The sequence below is a fragment of the Artibeus jamaicensis genome, unplaced genomic scaffold (genome assembly GCF_021234435.1).
Source record: "Artibeus jamaicensis isolate MK-2021 breed Jamaican fruit bat unplaced genomic scaffold, CSHL_Jam_final contig_465, whole genome shotgun sequence".
Classification (NCBI taxonomy): Eukaryota; Metazoa; Chordata; class Mammalia; order Chiroptera; family Phyllostomidae; genus Artibeus; species Artibeus jamaicensis.
The window spans coordinates 14,120,608-14,138,188 of record NW_026521843.1 but is presented as its reverse complement, the minus strand read 5'-3'; the positions used below and the strand labels follow the sequence as shown (position 1 = coordinate 14,138,188).

Here is a 17,581-nt window from a genome sequence, read left to right as displayed (position 1 = left end):
CTCTCAGCACCCCCCTGGGCTAGGGAGAATCTCCCCACTGCGCAGCTGAGGAAACTGAGGCCCAAAGAGTCTAGCAACTTGTCCAAGGTCACGTGGCTCCAAGCCCTGCTCTCTCTGCACTGCTCTGCCCGCAGGGCCCTTCCCCGAGAACCGGGGGGACCTGAGCAGGGACTGCGTGCTGCCCACCTTCCCGGTGCTGGGATGGGAGGTGGATTCTTGCCCCCCACCCCGACCTCAGACCCCCTGAGGATTCTCTGGTCAAGTTCCCCAGGAAGAGGCAGGGACGTGAGGCTCTCTGGGCCCCGCGGGGCAGCTGAAAACTTGGGCAAGCCTTCTCCCTCTGTGCCTCAGTCTTCCCAGCAGTAAAGTGGAGATGGGTGGGCCAGTGGTGGTCTGGTGCTGCTGAGCATGGGCGAGCAGCTGACGCGCTGGCACCCACAGGTCAGAGGCGGCCCACGGACGAGCACGTGGCGCTGTGCGCCCTGCGGCACTGGGAGGACATCCCCCGAGTGGGCTGCCGCCTGGTGCCGGAGCACGTGGAGACCCGGCCACTGCTCAACCCTGACAAGCCGGGCATCGAGCAGGTGACTTCCTGGAGGTTCTTTGGTATTTGGGATCAGAGGGTAAAACGGGGCCTCATGCTATTGGCTGCCTTCCCAAAGCCTGGTGCACCTCCCCAGCATGGCCCTTCACAAAGGCAGGTGGCACCTGTCTTTGCCTTGAGCGAAAGCCACACCAGCTTGGGTGGAGACCTGGGGTTTTTCCCTCAGAAGCTGTGATTGGCTGTCGATGATGTCATAGGAATTCCTGGCATCCAAGGCTGAAAATTGATGAAATGGGTCTTGTCGGAACAAAGGCTGGGAGGGTGAGGAGAGCAGTGGAGGAGCTATGAGGGGACCTGCCACGCCCCCCTTCCTCAGGGCCGCCTGGAGCTGTGGGTGGACATGTTCCCCATGGACATGCCGGCCCCCGGGACGCCTCTGGACATCTCCCCTCGGAAGCCCAAGAAGTGAGCTGCTGGGGCCCAGCACCACCCCTCCCTGCCCCCACCCGTCACTGCTCCCCACGCAGCCCCAGTCATTTTGGTGATCAGCTTTCCCCCCCGTGGCCTTGTGATGGGAACAAACCTACCCATCAAGAGAGTTGTGGGGCCTGCCCTTGGCGGGTCACCTTTGCCAAAGCAGGGGCCACAACCCCCACTGGGAGGTCTGTGAGGGCTCGAGCCCGTGCGCCATCACCCTCCAGGAGACTACCACCAAAACATGGGCTCCCGCACTGGGCACGCACCCGCACACAGGGCACAGACCCCTGGGAGCCGGCTCCACCCTTCGACAGCCTCACCCCAGGCTGTCGGGCTCTGCCAGGTTTTACCTGGGGCGCCTGCCAGTGAGATGTGCAGGAGGGGGCGCCCAGAGGGGCAGGAGGAGGGTAGAGTGGAAAGAGCACCGGACCAGGATCTGAGCCAGCTGCTTCTCCTAGATGACCCTGGTCAAGTCACTTTGCCTCCCTGGTCCTCAGGTTTCCCTTCTGTAAAGTGGCAAAATCAAGTCACTGCCAACAGTGATGCCCTCGTGGCCGGAATCAGAGCCCCTTTTGTGGGCTGATGGATTGGCACAGGGGCCCATGCTCAGGGGCACCCCACCCTTACTCCAACCTGATAATCTTGAAATTCTTAATGCTTTTTTGAACAAGGAGCCCCATAGTTCCATTTTGCCCTGGGCGGACAAGTTCTGCAGCCAATTCTGTCTGAAAGAGCCTCCCCCTCCGAGGCCACGAGTGTGCTGTTCCAGTGTCTACCACTAGGGGACACCCCAACCCATGGGTCACGGGGACCTGCAGTCCAGAGCCAACTTCTAAAGGTTGAAATGTAACTACCTCATTTCACTCTAAAGGGAAAATCCTCTTCAGGGACAGGAACATACATTAGGAAACTAGATTCCGTGGGTGTCCCCTGCTGGCTGCTGGGCTTTAACGTAATTTCTGCTAGAACTGGACTGGAGGTCTGGCCTTCTGGGAATGGGGCCTAGGTCCTGATGCTTTAGGCCCCGACCGTCCAGGAGCCAGGCTCCCTGGCCACCAGCACTGTGCTCTGGGCCCTGGCATTCCAGCCGGCCAGGCTTCCCCTGGGGCCACAGCCATGCTCCTCCCGACAGCCATTCCGACTGGCCACCCCAGGGACCCAACAGCTGGGCTTCCCCTCTACTCTCTCAGCTCCCACCTGCCCAGGCTCCGTGCTCACCCCAAGTCCCCAGGACTTCTCTCGGCCATCTCATCTCCAGCCCCCTGCCCATCCCGGCCTGCAACCCCCACCCTGACCGCTAACCAGCCTCTCCCCCTGCCCAGGTATGAGCTACGGGTCATCGTGTGGAACACGGACGAGGTGGTCCTGGAGGACGATGACTTCTTCACCGGGGAGAAGTCCAGTGACATCTTTGTGCGGGGGTAGGTGAGAGGTCCCTGGCGGGGTGGGGGCTGGGCAGGGTGAGCCGGCCCTGGTGGGCAGGAGAGGAGGGCGAGGACAGAGGGAGCTGCAGGGCGAGGAGAGGCTCCACGGGTGTGGCTGCAGGTCTGCCTCCGGCGCCTCTCTGCAGGTGGCTGAAGGGCCAGCAAGAGGACAAGCAGGACACGGACGTCCACTACCACTCCCTGACCGGGGAGGGCAACTTCAACTGGCGCTACATCTTCCCCTTCGACTACCTGGCTGCCGAGGAGAAGATCGTTATCTCCAAAAAGGAGTCCATGTTCTCCTGGGACGAGACTGAGTACAAGATCCCGGCGCGGCTCACGCTGCAGATCTGGGACGCGGACCACTTCTCCGCCGACGACTTCCTGGGTGCAGGGCTGGGCGGGGCTGGGGGCGGGGCCCAGAACACAGGGGTCAGGGCAGGGGGGAAGGGCAGGGGGAGGTGGGGACAGGGAGAGCCTGCCCTGGGTGTGGGGCGGGGTCATTCCAATCTGCCCGTCTCTCTGACTCTGAGGCCACCACAGGGGCCATCGAGCTGGACCTGAACCGGTTCCCGCGGGGCGCAAAGACGGCCAAGCAGTGCACCATGGAGATGGCCACAGGGGAGATGGACGTGCCCCTGGTTTCCATCTTCAAGCAGAAGCGCGTCAAAGGCTGGTGGCCTCTCCTGGCCCGCGACGAGAATGACGAGTTTGAGCTCACGGTGGGCAGCCCTCTGCTCGGGCGATGGCCAGGGCCGAGTCAGTGCTGGGGGCCGGGCACCTGGCACCGACATTGGGACAGTCCTCTTCCTCTCTGCAGGGCAAGGTGGAGGCGGAGCTGCATCTGCTGACCGCGGAGGAGGCGGAGAAGAATCCAGTGGGCCTGGCCCGCAATGAACCTGACCCTCTGGAGAAGCCCAAGTGAGTGCCCTGCCAAGTCCCTGGGGTCAATGGAGCAGGAAAGAGGGGCTGGAACCGTCTGGTCTTCTTGCCCCGACTCTGCAGGCACCCCTGCCCTCTTCTCCCTTCCCGAGAACTACTCACTCGGCCCAGGGTAGCCCCCTCCTGGCCAAGCCCCCTGGCCACTCCCTGAGCCTTCACCCTCTGCATCCTTTCTCGTGCTCCTCCTGCTCCTCTTGCTGCTCCAGCCGGCCAGACACGAGCTTCATCTGGTTCTTGAACCCTCTCAAGTCTGCCCGCTACTTCCTGTGGCACACGTATCGCTGGCTGCTCCTCAAACTGCTGCTGCTCCTGCTGCTGCTGCTCCTCCTCGCTCTTTTCCTCTACTCTGTGCCTGGCTACCTAGTCAAGAAGATCCTGGGGGCCTGAGCCGGCATCCTCCTGGGTCTGGTACTCCTCCCTTCTTCCTCTGGACTTAGAGCTTGGCAGCATGCATGACACACACATGCACACATGCACAACACGAACATGCACACATGCACACATGTAATTGTGCACACACAGGAAGTTTCACAAAGCTTGACAATACTTCCAATGGTTTCATAGGCTTTCAGAACGGGAAAGGACTATTTTCATGATTACTTATTGGGCCCGAGAGGTGAAGTAAGTTGCTCAAGGCCCTCTAGCAAATTAGGGGGGAGCTAGGACTCAGCCTAGGTTTCCAAGTTGCCAGTCCAGCATTCTTCAAACTACACCGCTTCCTCTCCCAGCAACACACCTGCCAGACTAACCTCTGGCAGAAAGAAGCTGAGATGCAGACAGGGAAGGGGAAAGGGCTTGGCTGGGCTTAGCCAGCAAGTCCCAAGTAGTTCCTGCAGTGTCCACCTGCCGACCCGCAGCCCCCTCCGCCCGGCAGGACAGTGAGGTGGCTCCATCCAGTTCCAGTATCTCAGTGGCCAGCATCTGCTGAGCACCTGCCCAGTGCCAGTCACTGCACTGGGAGCCTCGCCCTCCGGTCTCACCCCCTTTTCACCCACTGGCTCCACTGCTCACCCATGGCATAAATGAGGAAATTGAGGCTCAGTGAGATGCTACTTGCATGTCCTCGCTGGGGTCAGACACCCGGGGCCCTGTGCCCATGCCCCATGCTGTGGCCCCACCTATGTCAAGCCCAGCTCTAGCAGGTGCACCCGCATCCTCCTGGAGTCAGCAGGGCAGGCATCTGAAAAAGCATCTTCAATTTTACGTCCTGACATTGTGCAGAACCTGTTGTCCTGTAACACAAACAGTGCAAAGCTTGACAAGCACTGCTTGGCTGGGGGGCTGTGCAGAAGGCAGAGCAGCGGTCACGCCCTGACAGCAGGCCTGTGCACGTGGCCTGTGCCCTACGGAGCCCTCAGATCCCTGGCCAAAGTTTACGTTCAGCAGAAAGCAGTGGGGGAGGCTGGGAAGCGTGGTCTCACAGAACCCTGTACAGTGAGCTGCTAAACAGAGGCGCTTCCTGCTGATTGGCACTGTTGGGGGCTGCGGCTGTGGGTGTTCAGGTGGAGGCTCAGGGCTGCCCAGCGGCAAGAAGTGCCGCCTAGGCCCGGGGAGGAGGTTGGGACTCCAGAGGGTCCTGCAAATGGGAGTGTAAGCGGCACACCTGGTGCTTAGAAAGGGGCTCAGACCTGTCACCAGCACTCACTACTTGGGGACTGAGGCCATGATGGACAGGGTCTCTTGCAGTCAGAAGGGCAAAGGGAATGGGGTGCCGTGGGATGTGCCCACTGCCTGACCGCACCTCCCCCTCCCCCAGCCGGCCCGACACCGCCTTCGTCTGGTTCCTCAACCCCCTCAAGTCCATCAAGTACCTCATCTGCACGCGCTACAAGTGGCTCATCATCAAGATTGTGCTGGCGCTGCTGGCGCTGCTCATGCTGGGCCTCTTCCTCTACAGCCTCCCCGGCTACATGGTCAAGAAGCTCTTAGGGGCGTGAAATCCCTGCAGCCTCCCCGCAGCTCCTCTCCTGGGCCTGGGTGTGTGCCCCTCCCCTGGTGTGGACTTCCCAGACTCCCTGGGCGGAGCCTGAGGAACCCCGTGTCCACCCTCAGGCCTCAGGTCCCAGAAGCCCGTCTCCTGCTTCTTGGGCTAGTGATGGACCTGCCCTCTCCTCCCCGAGCCTGCGGCTGGCCCGGTCCTACCCCTCTGGCCCCTGCCTGTGGGGTGGGGGTGGGGATGTGGGCAGGAGTTGGGGGCTGCGCCTCACTGCTGAGGCCTTCCAGTCACAAACTAAAGCTCGAATGAAATTAACCCAGAATCATGGTCCAGTGCCCAGGGCTTTAAAAAAATGAATGAACAAGGAGCATCACCCTCCCCTCCCCGGACACAACCCTGTGGGGACAGTGACACCACTGGTCCTTGTTCTGCAGAATCAGGCCAGACTCTCCTAATGACCCTGCAGGTGGCTGCTGCTGCCCCAGGGGAGCAGTGGCTCCTCCGCGTGGCTCCTCCTCCTGCCCAGGCAGCCCCCAGACGGGGACTCGTGGGTGACTTGTGGGTTTTTGTCAATTCTCAGAGCTTCCTCTGCCCTGGCTACTGTCCGTAAGTCTGAGAGGCCGTGAGGATGAGCCCCTTCGCCCTCCCTGCCGCCCCAGGCAGCCCCTGTGCTCCCCGCCCTGCACAGCTGGCCCTTCCAGTCCCTCCAGGTGCAGCCAGGAGTTTGTACTTGAAGTGCTGCCCCTGCCTGCATGAGCTGGGATTCTCTTGGCTGTTTTTCCTTTCTTGAGTGGTGATTTTTCTCTTAATAAAAGAAATCAAATACTGAGCTGACGAATCTGCTCCAGTGGGGGGAATGGCGTGGGGCACAGGGCCGGTGGGCACTCGAGGTTGGCAAACTCAGTGTCAGCTGGCCCCTGTGACGTTTCCTCTGGGTGGCCTCATAGCCCACCTGCCTCAGGGCCACCTGCCTGGGGTGCCCATGGGAGGGACCTCACACCACAGCTCAGAGTGCACAGCAGGGTGCACCCGAGGGCCTCAGAAGCTCTCCGAAAGGGTCCTGCTGCAGGCCCAAGGGCAATCTGAAAGCTAAAGACCCTGCCCCAAAGTTCCAGCTTCCGTGCACAGGCACTGACTGCCTCCCAAAGCAACAAGGGAGCTGCACACCACTGGCCTGGCCTCATCTCACAGCATCGCGCCCGTTCGCCTGCCAGTCTGAGGCCGGGACACAGTCCTCTCCTGATCCAGGGGTGGGGGTAGGGGCCCGTGTCTCACTGGACCCAACCCTCTTTAAAAAGACAGCCACAACTGTTTAAAGACTTTAATCATGACTACAGGATACAGGTCACTGCCCTTGTCACTTTACAATGGCAGCTCTGGGCAATGCAGAGCGCAGCTCCCCGGGCGACATGCCCCAGCCCCCGCGCCAGCACCAACGCCAGTGCCCACTCCGACACAGCACCTCCTCAGGGCCGCTTGGGTTGTGTGGGCATCTGGAAAACCTGAATAGGAGGAATCTGCAGTTCCTCGTTTATCTGGAAAAGAGGGAGTGGGGTCACTACCTGTTCCCCAGGGTCCTCCTCCTTCATGCCCTCCGGGGGTCAGGTGCACTTGTTGACTGTCCCACAGGCCTGCACATCTCTGCGTGCACCTCCACCCCCTGGGTCCAGGTGTCTGGGAAAGCCCACGCCTGCCCTCCTACAGAACACAGGCTCCAGGGCCGCTCGTTTGGCTTCCGCTCCAGCTCTCTAGCCTCTGGGTATGTTCTTAACCTTCCACTCGGACCCATTCTCTTCAATTCTCTTCCCCTCTTCACTTGCTGTCCCAGCCCCTGGTCTAGCCCTGCACTTCCCTTCGTCCTCCCTGTCTTCTCGTGCACAGTAGCACTGATGGAAGAAGGGTAGACCGTGGTCCCCTAATGTCTGAATCCTGTCACAGGCCAAGAGGTCAACATGACACCCAAGCTTTACTACGGCCCCTGTTCAGATGCAGCCTGGGGCCTGACACCACACCGAGCCACACAACCCAGGGCCTGGGCTCGTGGCCTCTGTCACCTCTCACACACACAGCTGATGGCAGAGGAGGAACTATGCTCAGCCCAGTGGCATGAGCCTCCTGGCCCACAGGCTCAGCATGATGTGAAGGACACCCCACCAGCAAATCGGAGCTTGTAACTAACTGTGTTACCAACCAAAGGGAGCAGAGACATGAGATTCCTCCCCTTGCCGGGCCATGGGGAAGTTGCCCAGTATCATTGAAGTGGGCATGAGTGAGGGCCAGGGAATAGCTGCCCCTGTTGGAGCCCCCTCTGCCCACGTCACATCGCAGGGCAGAGCCTGGGCGGGCAGAGCAGGGAGAGCCGTGCTCTGGGCCAGCCACAGAAATCTCCAGGTTTTGATTCTCCCCCTGCAAGGGGGGGATTTCTGCCCTTGCTTCCTCACAGACTGATTGTTAGGACCAAAAGAGAAAACAACTCTGGAAGGGTTTGGCCAGCGGTCACTTGGACCTGCTCTGGCCCTGCTCCTAAGAGTGGCCCAATGAGCGGCTGGTGCCCAGAACCGTGACATCACGGACAACATGGCAACCCACGTCTCAAAGCGCCTTGGGTCAAGGAGGAGGCTCCTCATTTCCTAATATCAGCTCCTGTGTCCCCCACCTCTGCCCCACCTACCCCGGCCCCCTGCCCGCCCTCCACGGAGGGTCCCCGTCACCCACCTTGGAGTGTAGGTATCGCTGCAGAAGTGCCTGGAGCTCCGTGTTCTGCTGCTCCAGGGCACTGTTTTCTGCCAGCAGCTTGGCCCTCTGCGTCAGGACGAAGCTTTGGGCAGAAAAATCAGTGAGACGCCACCCAAGGCTTCCTCCACCCTCTAGCAAGGATCTCTGTTTTTACTCTGGCTAGAAGTGGGAGAGGGTCCCGGAAGCCGTGGCCTCCAGAGCAGCCCTCCTGCCTCCAGAATGAGCTAGGTTCACGGAAACAGAACCGAAAAGGCAGGGCCAGAGGGCCAGTCACCAATGCTGCACAGCTCCACCAGGAGTTGCCAGAGGAAGCTTCTAAGAGTTCATGGACAGGGAGGTAGCAAGTGTGGCTGCTTGGAGCGGGATGCCTCCCCACTGCCCGCCCAGCTCGTCCCTCCTGGGTCATGACACACGCACACTCACTGGTATTTCTCCAAGGCCAGGTACAGACCATCCCAGAGGTTCTCCGTGGCCTGGGAGACAACTGTGGCCAGGGCCTTCCAGTACTCGGAGTCCTTGGAGTTATCTCGCACTTCCTTCAGCAGCTTCACTGGTGCCCGAGAGTCCCTGAGGGTCAAGGGCACTGGTACCATCAAGTCTGCCTGGCACCACCTGGACCCGCCAGTCAGTGCCTGTCCTGTCCCTCACAGACTTCCTGCTTTCCCACAGGTTGCCTTCCCGGTTAGTTATGCAAGCTTATCAGATTGCAGGAGGGTCTCAGAAAGGACACATCACTGTTCCCCATTCTTGGTGCCAATGTCACTTTTGTGAGCACCACTGGAGTTTATCCACCCTTTTTCGCTCACTCGGTTTATCTCACTGGCTTTAAAGCTCATTACTATGCCTACTTCTCTCACTAAGACATCCAGAAACGCTCTCAAAATCTGGCACCGCCTCTCTGCCCCCTCTAGGACAGCCCTGACCCAGGCTATCACCGCCCCCGACAAATCTTCCCATGGCTCTCCTTGTACCAACCTGTCGCCAAGGTGATCTTTCTAAAATCCAAATCTGAGCACAACCCCCGACTGCTTAAGACCCTTTCTGGCTCCAGGCCACTAAAGGGTGAGGACCGAGACCTTGGCACCTTCGGAAAGGCTCTCCCAGGTCCCACCTGGCTCTCCCACCCACCAGCCCCACTTCCCAGACCCTGACACTCTAGCCACACCTCTGCCATTCTTGAACGCTCCAGGCCTGCCCCTGCGCTGTGACACCCTGAAACGCCCTTCCCTCCACTCTATCCGCCTAGGACAACCCAGTTCTGAGCCGCCCCCTCCTCAAGTCCTCTCTGACATGCCTCCCCGGAGCAACGTGACACCTTGTATATGCTTCGACCACCGTTCTGCTCATGAGGTGTCATTCCCACAGGCCTACACGTACCAGACCCCAGCAGGTGTTCCTTGAATGAATGAGCAATGGATGAAATCACTTCTACGCCCCATTTCTTTCATTTTAATGCCCACTGATTCCTCCAGCCCCTCCCTCCGGGTGTCCCTTTACTCACTCCCCCATGCTCTTGCTCAGCAGCCTCCCTGGCCTCTGCTTGGCCCCTCCCCCTCCCCAGCTCCCCCTGTTCTTAGGCAAGCCCTCTGCCCCACAGCCCACCTGGGCTTCCTCAGGCTCATGACAAAGGCCTCCAGAATCTTGAGGACGTCGTTGGGGTGGATGAGCCTGGGAGAAGAGGGGGCCTCCTCTTCCTCAAGACTTTGCTTCTCCTCTCCCTGGAGGTCTAGCTGCTCGGCTGGCTCCATTGAGGATGCCAGGCTTGCTCGGTCCTGCAGGGGGGACAGGTGCCAGGGGCCGATCTGGAGAAGGTGGCAGGGGTGACTATGGGTCAGAGATACACAGGCGTGAGCATATAAAAACGGATAGGAAGAGGGAAAAAGAGAAAAATGTACAAGAAATTACAGAAAAGATCAGAGGGAGACATTTACCCTGGAAGAGGAGTAGTGAGGACAAAGGGTGGAAAAGAAGGCGGATGGGACCAGGGCAGGGCATGTGGGGACTCCAGAACGTGGTCCCTTTCCAAAGCGGGGTTCACAGGGGCTCACGGCGCTGGCAGTTACAAGGCCTGTGTGACACAGACCTCCTTTCGAATGATAATACAAAATACATTTTAGCTTCTAAATTTAAAAAAGTCTTCCTCCTACTCTTACCGCTCAGTCCATGCACTTTGCCTCCCCAGACAAACGTCAGTTTTTACGCAGCCTTCCAGAGACGCACCTGTCTGTACAAGCGCACACTTTTCCAGCCCGCTTCCACATAAATGACACTGTCCAACACACATCATTCTGCCCTCGGCTTTTTCACACACCAATATATCTTAGTGGTCTTTTCCAATAAATACACCAAGAATGTTTTGTTCTTTTTCACAGCTGCATACTATTCCACTGCACAGCTGTACCCCTATATTATTTAATCAAGTCCTCAATGATGGAAATTTAGGTTGTCTCCGATCTTCTGCCGCTTCATACAACACCACAATGAATAAACTACAACAAACACAGTTCAAATGTGTACATCCATGTCCCAGGGGAGAAATCGCAGCGTAAGACGTATACAGTTTTATAACTGCTGCTGCCAAATGGCCCTGCACGGAGGCTGCAGCCAGGTCCACTCCCGCCAGCAACATGGGAGCCTGCCTGCTTCCCGCACCTCGGCCACCACTGCGCATTCTCACGCTTGCAGATGTTTGCCAACCAGACAGGGGAAAACGAATCTGAGCAGCTTTAGTCTGCATTTCTCTTATTACGAGAAAGCCTCATTATCTTTTTACATGTTTAAAAGTTCTTTGTATCACCTCTTCTGGAGGGTATTTGTTCGGATCCCTTGTCTGCTCTATTGAGTTATCGTTTTCTTATTGGTTTATGGCAGATCTTTATATATTAAGGAAATCAGTCCCCAACTGTCATGAGTTTAAAATACTTTTTCCCAGCTGTCATGTCTATCTTAACTTTATTTATAGTGATTTTTGCCCTACAGAATTTTTTTAAATCTACTTTAAAATATCCTTTTTTCCTTCTTTATGGCTTCTGGCTTTTGTCCACACGACCAATTCTTTTGGGGATCATACCAGGGCACTCATGTTGGGGTTAGCAATACTGTTCAAAACATCTTTTAAATTCAAGTTTTTACCACAATGACTTCCTCAGAATAATCAATTACAATCAAGATAGGCAGTACAAATGGGCTCCACTTTGCAGAGTATCCTTACCCACTAAATAGGGACAACTTGGCAGCCGGGTCTCACCTGGGAGGACTGGCTTTGAGGGCGGGCCCCAGAGAAGACCCCTCGGGCCTCAGCGTCAGAGCAGCCTCTCATCCCCAGCCATTCTCCCCTTTGCAAATAGCAAACGCAGTAACATAAAGGAGACACTAACTTAGCTATCCCTGTTGTAAGACCCTCACTGTTTCTCTAGAAATACTATTCAGTGGTAGCAATGCCTTCTGGGGGCTTCCAGGAGGATTTCAAATGCTCTTTTCAATTGCACTTCAGCTCACCTGGCTGGAAGGCAGGTGATGAGCTTGGTATTTGAGGAAGAAGTTCACCAGTGTATACAGGTCATCCTCATTTTCAATTCCAAGGGCCTGGGGGAAAAAACAGAATGGTCGCTCAAACACCACGCAAGGAGCCCCTGCACCACAGGGATGGTCGGACCCTCAGCTCCCCAGAGCGAGACGCTCGGCTTGCTCCCCTCATTGCCTCCAGTGGCTGCCATGGCCCAGAGGAGAGGCCGTTCAACACGGGCATGTGCAGCGAATGGGGGTCACACGTGTCAGAACAATCGACAATCAGGGCTCAGAGTCACACAGGCCTGGTGGGTACAAGAATGCTAAAGGGGGCCGAGCACACATCCGAGTTTAGGAGTGTGGGGAGAATCTGTGGTCCGAGAGCTGGCCACGAGAGAGAGAAGCTAGCAGAGGACGGGCCAGGCATGGGCGACATCGGAACGCTCTGAGGCCCACTTGTTGTAGAGAGCACGTAAAGGGGGCGATGGGCTGCCGAGACCCGGCCACTCCCAGGGCTGGGGCCACGCAGGGCAGACACAGGGGGCTGCCTTAGAACCAGGCCCCCACCCCGTGTCCACTCAGCCCCGTGGGACTCACTGAGAAAATGGCGTCCAGCCTCAGCAGGTAGCATTCGTTCTTCTCCAGGGGAAGGAGGAGGCTCAGCAGCTTGCTCTCTATGAGGAAACCCTGAGGAGACGGGGACGACATCTCCAGTCAGAGGCGGCTTTCAGGAGCATGTCCCGGCTCTGCAGCCTCCTCTGTAGGAGACGACTCCGGGGACAACTCCTCGGAGCAGAGCCCCAGGGACGAGACTCCGGGCCACAGGCTCCCCCGAGGGAGGCCTTCAGGTGCCTTGGAGCCCCTGGCAGGAGCAAAGCCACGGCTCCTCGTGGGTTTAGTCCCCCAACCTCAGGAGGGCGCAGCCTCACCTCGTCCACAAGCCCCCAGGTAAACACCTGAGTTGCCCACAGCAGTCCACACCTGACCCGGTCACAGCTTCCTACCCTCTAAATGTCACGTCACTCATAGGCCAGTCCCCATGTATCCTCAGAACACAGCTGTGTACACAGAAAAGCTGGAAGCAGGCAGGGGACAGGTGGCCACTGGCAGTGAGCCTGCAAACAGAGAGGGCACACCTGCTGGCCGCCTCCTTCAGCACAGCTGCCCTCAGTGGCCCAAGCCCCACTTTGTGCCAAGGACACTGTCACAATGGTCCCAAGGGGACTGGAGGCCGCTGGTCCTTGCTCCACCCCTTTCCCCATCTCAGAACCATGAAATCTAAATAAACACTCATCACGTCTGGTGACAGCCTAACTTCCAGCCAAACCAGCTCCGATGCAGCCCTAAGCCTAGTGGGTTTGCTAACATGCAGTGCACATAGCAGAAGCCTAATGCACCCAGAAGAATCTCAAACAGGGTCCCAGAGAAGGGCCATGTCGGTTGTGGCCATGCTGTTTGGCAGGTGGATTCACAGAGGCAACACAGGTGCCCCTTCTCTTGCAGAATGAGCTTTTTTTGTTTTCAATTATCGGGAGCCATTGGCCAGCCTGGACTATGCCTGGCTGACCTGCAATACTCCTGAGGGCCGGTCCCCCCTGCCTCCAGGCCACATCTGGCCCAGCCAGAGCCATCAGAAGCAGCACAACAAGGAGCAGCAGCAGAAAGCCGGCAAGGCCCCCGCCGGGAGCCCCTCTGCCGCAGCCCCTCACCGACTCGTCACACAGCAGCATCAGGATCTTTCTGGTGGTTTTCGCTGAAACCCGCTTTGGCAGGTCCAGGTAAGACTCCGGTGCTGCGCCGGCCTCCTCCGCCGCCTCCTCTTCTGCAGACGCGGCGTAGAGGGAAGGGAGAGACAGAAAGAAAGATCATTCCTCGGGCTGGTGGACTTTGAGAAACAGTCAAATGTCTTCCCTTGAGAAAAGTAAACCTCTTCAAAAAGCCCCTTTAAGGTCCTCTCAAGTCTCTTTAGCTGAAGAAAGCCTATTCCGGGGGGAAACAGGTCGTAAGGAGAGCGCATCTGGAGAATCCCCCATCCTTGGACAGCCTACACTGCCTCACTTTTCCCAATTTCACCTGGAAACATCTTACTGAAAATGCAGCCAGGGCCAGGGAGAGGGAGCTGCGGAGAGCGTGGCCCCTTCACTCTCACCTGAGCCCCCCGCCGCCACATCTGCTGTGTGGTTTCTAACCGCTGCGGCCAGCTCACAGGTGGACGCAGTGGCCGCCTCGCAGAGGAGCGATCAGCGAGCGCTGGTAGCTGACGGCAGGAGCCAGAAATTGTCTTAATTAACATGGATCAGTTTTAAGTATTTTAGATTGTGTGTTCATAGTATGACCCAGGTTGTACTAGCTATTCAAGAGGTAAAATGAGATAATATTTGCAAAAGTGCGAGACCTCAAATTGCTAGTGGAAATATGAAATGGTACCACCCCACGGAGCCACAGCCAACAGAATTACGGAGGCGCTCGCCCTTCGATGCTGCCCTCCTCCTCCCAGGGTTCTGCCCCTGCAACTCACTAGCAAGACCAGGAAAATGCATGTGCACGGAGCTATTTACTGCAGCGATGTTTGCAATAGCAGAAGTGAACAAACAAAAAACTGGAAATACCCCAAATAACCCACAGAGGACTATCTGAATAAACGAAGGCACAGCCATAGGACAGGGCCCCAAATAAAAAAGCAATAAAGGGTGCTTCTTCTCACTACTATAGACTGATCTCCAGAATATACTGTAAGTGAAAACAGCGAGGTGGAGAAAAGCATATGCTCTCGTTCATCTTCAAAAACGGTCTGTATAAATATAGTCAAATACTCGTTTATGATTTTTAAAAGCAATGAAAGGAGGAAGCACACACTTTTAAGTAGCTCCCTAGAGGACAGGTGGGATGGGGAGGGGGGTAAAAGCTACATTTCTTTGAGTATAGCTTGTTTTGTTCCTCTGACTTTGTGTGAAATGTGACTATTTTCCACAATTATAAAACAAAGTTCAATTGTACAGGGCAGCCCCAAATATCAGAAGTAAAGTAAAACAGAAAGACCTGAATGCACATTCAGCCGATGACATGACCACACAGAAACTAGTCCGAGTGACTCCAGAGGACAGCACCCTGTCTCTGCGTCCCTAGTGCGTCCCTCGGAGCAGAAAGAACCGTGGAGACGTGTGAACTCTTTTTCAGGAATCATTTGCAGCAGCAGGGTCGATGTTTTACTCTGGGACTATTCCAAGGTATTGTCATAGAAGGCAGTGAGTGAATTATTCTGGAGTCATTGGGCACCAAGATTTTCAAGTTAGAAGAAAGGAGATAGACTTTGATAAGAGGAAGGGAAAAGCCGGTCATCCTGATGAGGAGGAAGTATCAGGACGGACACATGATTTGTCTGTCAAACATAACCCTGCCCTGGCTGGTGTAGCTCAGTGGACTGAGTGGCAGCCTGCAGACCAAAGGGTCGCCGGTTTGACTGCCAGTCAGGGAACATGCCTGGGTTGTGGGCGAGGTCCCCGGTGTGGGATGTGTGAGAGGCATCCACACGTTGATGTTTCTCTCCCTCTCTTTCTCCCTCCCTTCCCCTCGCTCTGAAAATAAGTGAATAGAATATTTTTTAAGGAACGTAATTCTATACCCTGGGCTTGCCCACTGGGAAGGTCTAGAGACTGTGAGCAAACTGAAACAATGAGCACTCCAGTACCCAGACTGCGGTTCAAAAACCACTCCCTACTGAGAAGAACCAGGTCTCCCTGGAGAAATGGCTGCTTCCAAACCTGAAGCAGGAAAAGTACAATGTCAGCCTGGAACCTCTGGTCATTCTGGAGAGCCCAGAAACTGTCAAAGATGACCAGGGTTGTGTCTACGGGACCCAGAAGGCAACATGAAGAGACTCCCGCTAGCCAGAAACAGGACCATTTGAGCATCAGTAAGAATAATAATTGCAGTAAAGCAAACATATCAAATTTGCTTAAATCCATGTGTTCATTGTACATGTGTGTGTGTGTGTGTGTGTGTGTGTGTGTGTATTAAAAATTTGGAAAATACTAGAGACCCAACCCATTTATTCTGCAAACTGGTAAATAGAGAAAGAATAGGCAGCTATCCTGCTTTTCCTAAACAAACCACATCTCAGAGTAACAAACAGCTGATGAGATGAATATTCTCCTTTCAGAAGTGTTCCAGCTAATAAATGATGGCATTATGATAAAACTTAGAATATCACCATTTTGCCATCCCTAATGCAGATAATGGATCTTACACAATGATTATCAATGGTTGCAACATCACAAAAAGAGAGACAATCTGACCTTAGGGAGGTACCTAAGGGAGGTACCAAGGGAGGTACACAACAGTGTACCTTGCAAAAATAAATTGGACCTCAATCTGATATCAAGCTTCTAGATCTAACTTTCAGTTTGTAATACAGAGGAAAGGGTAAGATTAGAGACTCAAACGCCATGTCAACCACTCAGTCTACAGCCCTCCTGGCCCTGAGGCCTCTTCCCCTTCTTCAGACTGCGGTTTCCTTATTTGCAAAATGAGGGGGTTGCCCTGATGTGCTTGGAGGGTCCCCGCAGCCCGAAGACTCTTTGGCTCCGCTCTAGTCACCTGTCTGCATGAGCACTTCCTCTAGTATCTGTGTGGCGGACTTCTGCTGCTTCTGAGATATAGGCCCCACGTTCTTCAGGAACCAGAAATCGGGCGCCGTCCAGGGGAGCCCCAGATGATGAGTGTGGATGATCTTGTCTATATTAAAGGCTCTGCTTATCAGATCCTTTGCCTCCTCTTCGTTCATCAGCCAAATTTCCCGAAACTTCTCATCATCAATAAGAGTAAAATGCCTGTGAAGGAGAGTTACTGAGTGTGGTCAGCTGACCCCAGAGCCTGGCTAGGGTCCCTTCAATGAGTAGGAGAGCAAGAACCGAGACAGAACTGCAGTAAATCCGGGGCCCCGCCCCCCACTTCTGACAGACTGAAGGCCATCCCAATAAGCCTCAAGGAAAGGTAGGTGACATGCAAGTAAAGGGACAAGGAAGACAGCACAGAGGACTCTTTTGTGCCCTGATCCAGCTCCGGAAAAGCTGCCCATATTGAAGTCTAATGAAGTTGTGGCCACCACCAACTTTTTCCCTGCAACCTCGACTCGGGGACCCCATCCCTGAAATACCTCATGGATTTCTGCAGCTCCTTGTACTGTATCACAAGACGTTTGTATTCGGAGGTTAGCGACTGGTTGTCCTCCTGAAACTGCTTTATCTGCTTGGCATATTTCAATCTCAGATTGTTGAGTGTGTCGTGCAGGCTGGGGGGAAGGGGAAAAGGAAGTTGATCCACCGCTGAACGGAAGGGGTGATGCTCCTTTCGCCGACTACTCGGTGCTGCAGAGCCCAGGGTCAGACTCGTGGAAGGGCACAAGATGCCCCCACGAGGGTTCGTGTACTCCCAAACACAGCTCCCTTGGTGATCAAGGAAAGGAAGGGTGACGGAAGGTTGTGGGATCATCCAGAACTAAACGCATTTAAAACAGCGCAGAAGCCCGAGCCCACCAAGAGGCCCTCTCCTATTCGAGAGTGTGACTGCTTCTTCCTCCACACACCACGTGTCTGTGTCCCTCTCCAGGACCAACCCCAGGCATTTAAACCACCCGTCTCAGCCTCCGGCCTTCTGGAGTGGGGCGGAGAATAAACAGTTAACACTGCACACCACAAGCCCGAGATATACAAGCCCCCCATTCTCAAAGAGCCAATACTGATCATAGGTCTGATAACTCCTTCTCTCATTCAGTCATTCATTCACTTATCAAACACGAAAGGTCTCTTTCATGCCAAAGACATGTTCCAACACAAAGATGAGTGAGAAGGTGTCAGTCCAGTGAGAGACAAAGGCCGACATACAGCCCCGGGTGGAAAATGCCGCAGCAGAGTCCTACGGGGTGTGCCCGGGAGCCCAGAGGTGAGGCCCCTGACTTATCCCCGTTTGCGGGGAGGGGAGTGGTCCAAGGCTCCGCACACAGCCAGGTGTGGCCTG

At 55.9% G+C, this 17,581-nt stretch overlaps 2 protein-coding genes across 8 annotated transcripts in view; one reads left to right on the top strand and one right to left on the bottom strand.

Moving 5' to 3' along the window:
* Positions 1–5,324, top strand: part of OTOF (otoferlin) — an 80,845-nt gene extending 75,521 nt beyond the window's left edge. For 3 of the 5 annotated variants that reach the window (XM_037146775.2, XM_037146772.2, XM_053667009.1), the window contains 7 exons: positions 442–584; positions 921–1,009; positions 2,344–2,442; positions 2,592–2,833; positions 2,989–3,167; positions 3,266–3,366; positions 3,594–3,774. In XM_037146775.2, the coding sequence (XP_037002670.2) occupies positions 442–584; positions 921–1,009; positions 2,344–2,442; positions 2,592–2,833; positions 2,989–3,167; positions 3,266–3,366; positions 3,594–3,774 (1,034 nt within the window). Of the gene's footprint in view, positions 1–441; positions 585–920; positions 1,010–2,343; positions 2,443–2,591; positions 2,834–2,988; positions 3,168–3,265; positions 3,367–3,593; positions 3,775–5,143 lie in introns of those variants that run through there. The other 2 variants (XM_037146773.2, XM_037146774.2) reach the window with 1 other exon arrangement.
* A 1,306-nt stretch (positions 5,325–6,630) lies between these two features.
* The window catches only part of DRC1 (dynein regulatory complex subunit 1), a 30,488-nt gene continuing 19,537 nt past the window's right edge, over positions 6,631–17,581 (bottom strand). For 2 of the 3 annotated variants that reach the window (XM_037146776.2, XM_053667047.1), the window contains 9 exons: positions 16,722–16,856; positions 16,163–16,395; positions 13,276–13,388; positions 12,164–12,253; positions 11,558–11,644; positions 9,662–9,861; positions 8,483–8,626; positions 8,039–8,141; positions 6,631–6,858 (listed from right to left, as the gene is read on the bottom strand). In XM_037146776.2, coding sequence (XP_037002671.2) covers positions 6,790–6,858; positions 8,039–8,141; positions 8,483–8,626; positions 9,662–9,861; positions 11,558–11,644; positions 12,164–12,253; positions 13,276–13,388; positions 16,163–16,395; positions 16,722–16,856 — 1,174 coding nt within the window. In that variant the 3' untranslated portion in view covers positions 6,631–6,789. The remainder of the gene's footprint in view (positions 6,859–8,038; positions 8,142–8,482; positions 8,627–9,661; positions 9,862–11,557; positions 11,645–12,163; positions 12,254–13,275; positions 13,389–16,162; positions 16,396–16,721; positions 16,857–17,581) is intronic. The other variant, XM_053667046.1, reaches the window with a different exon arrangement.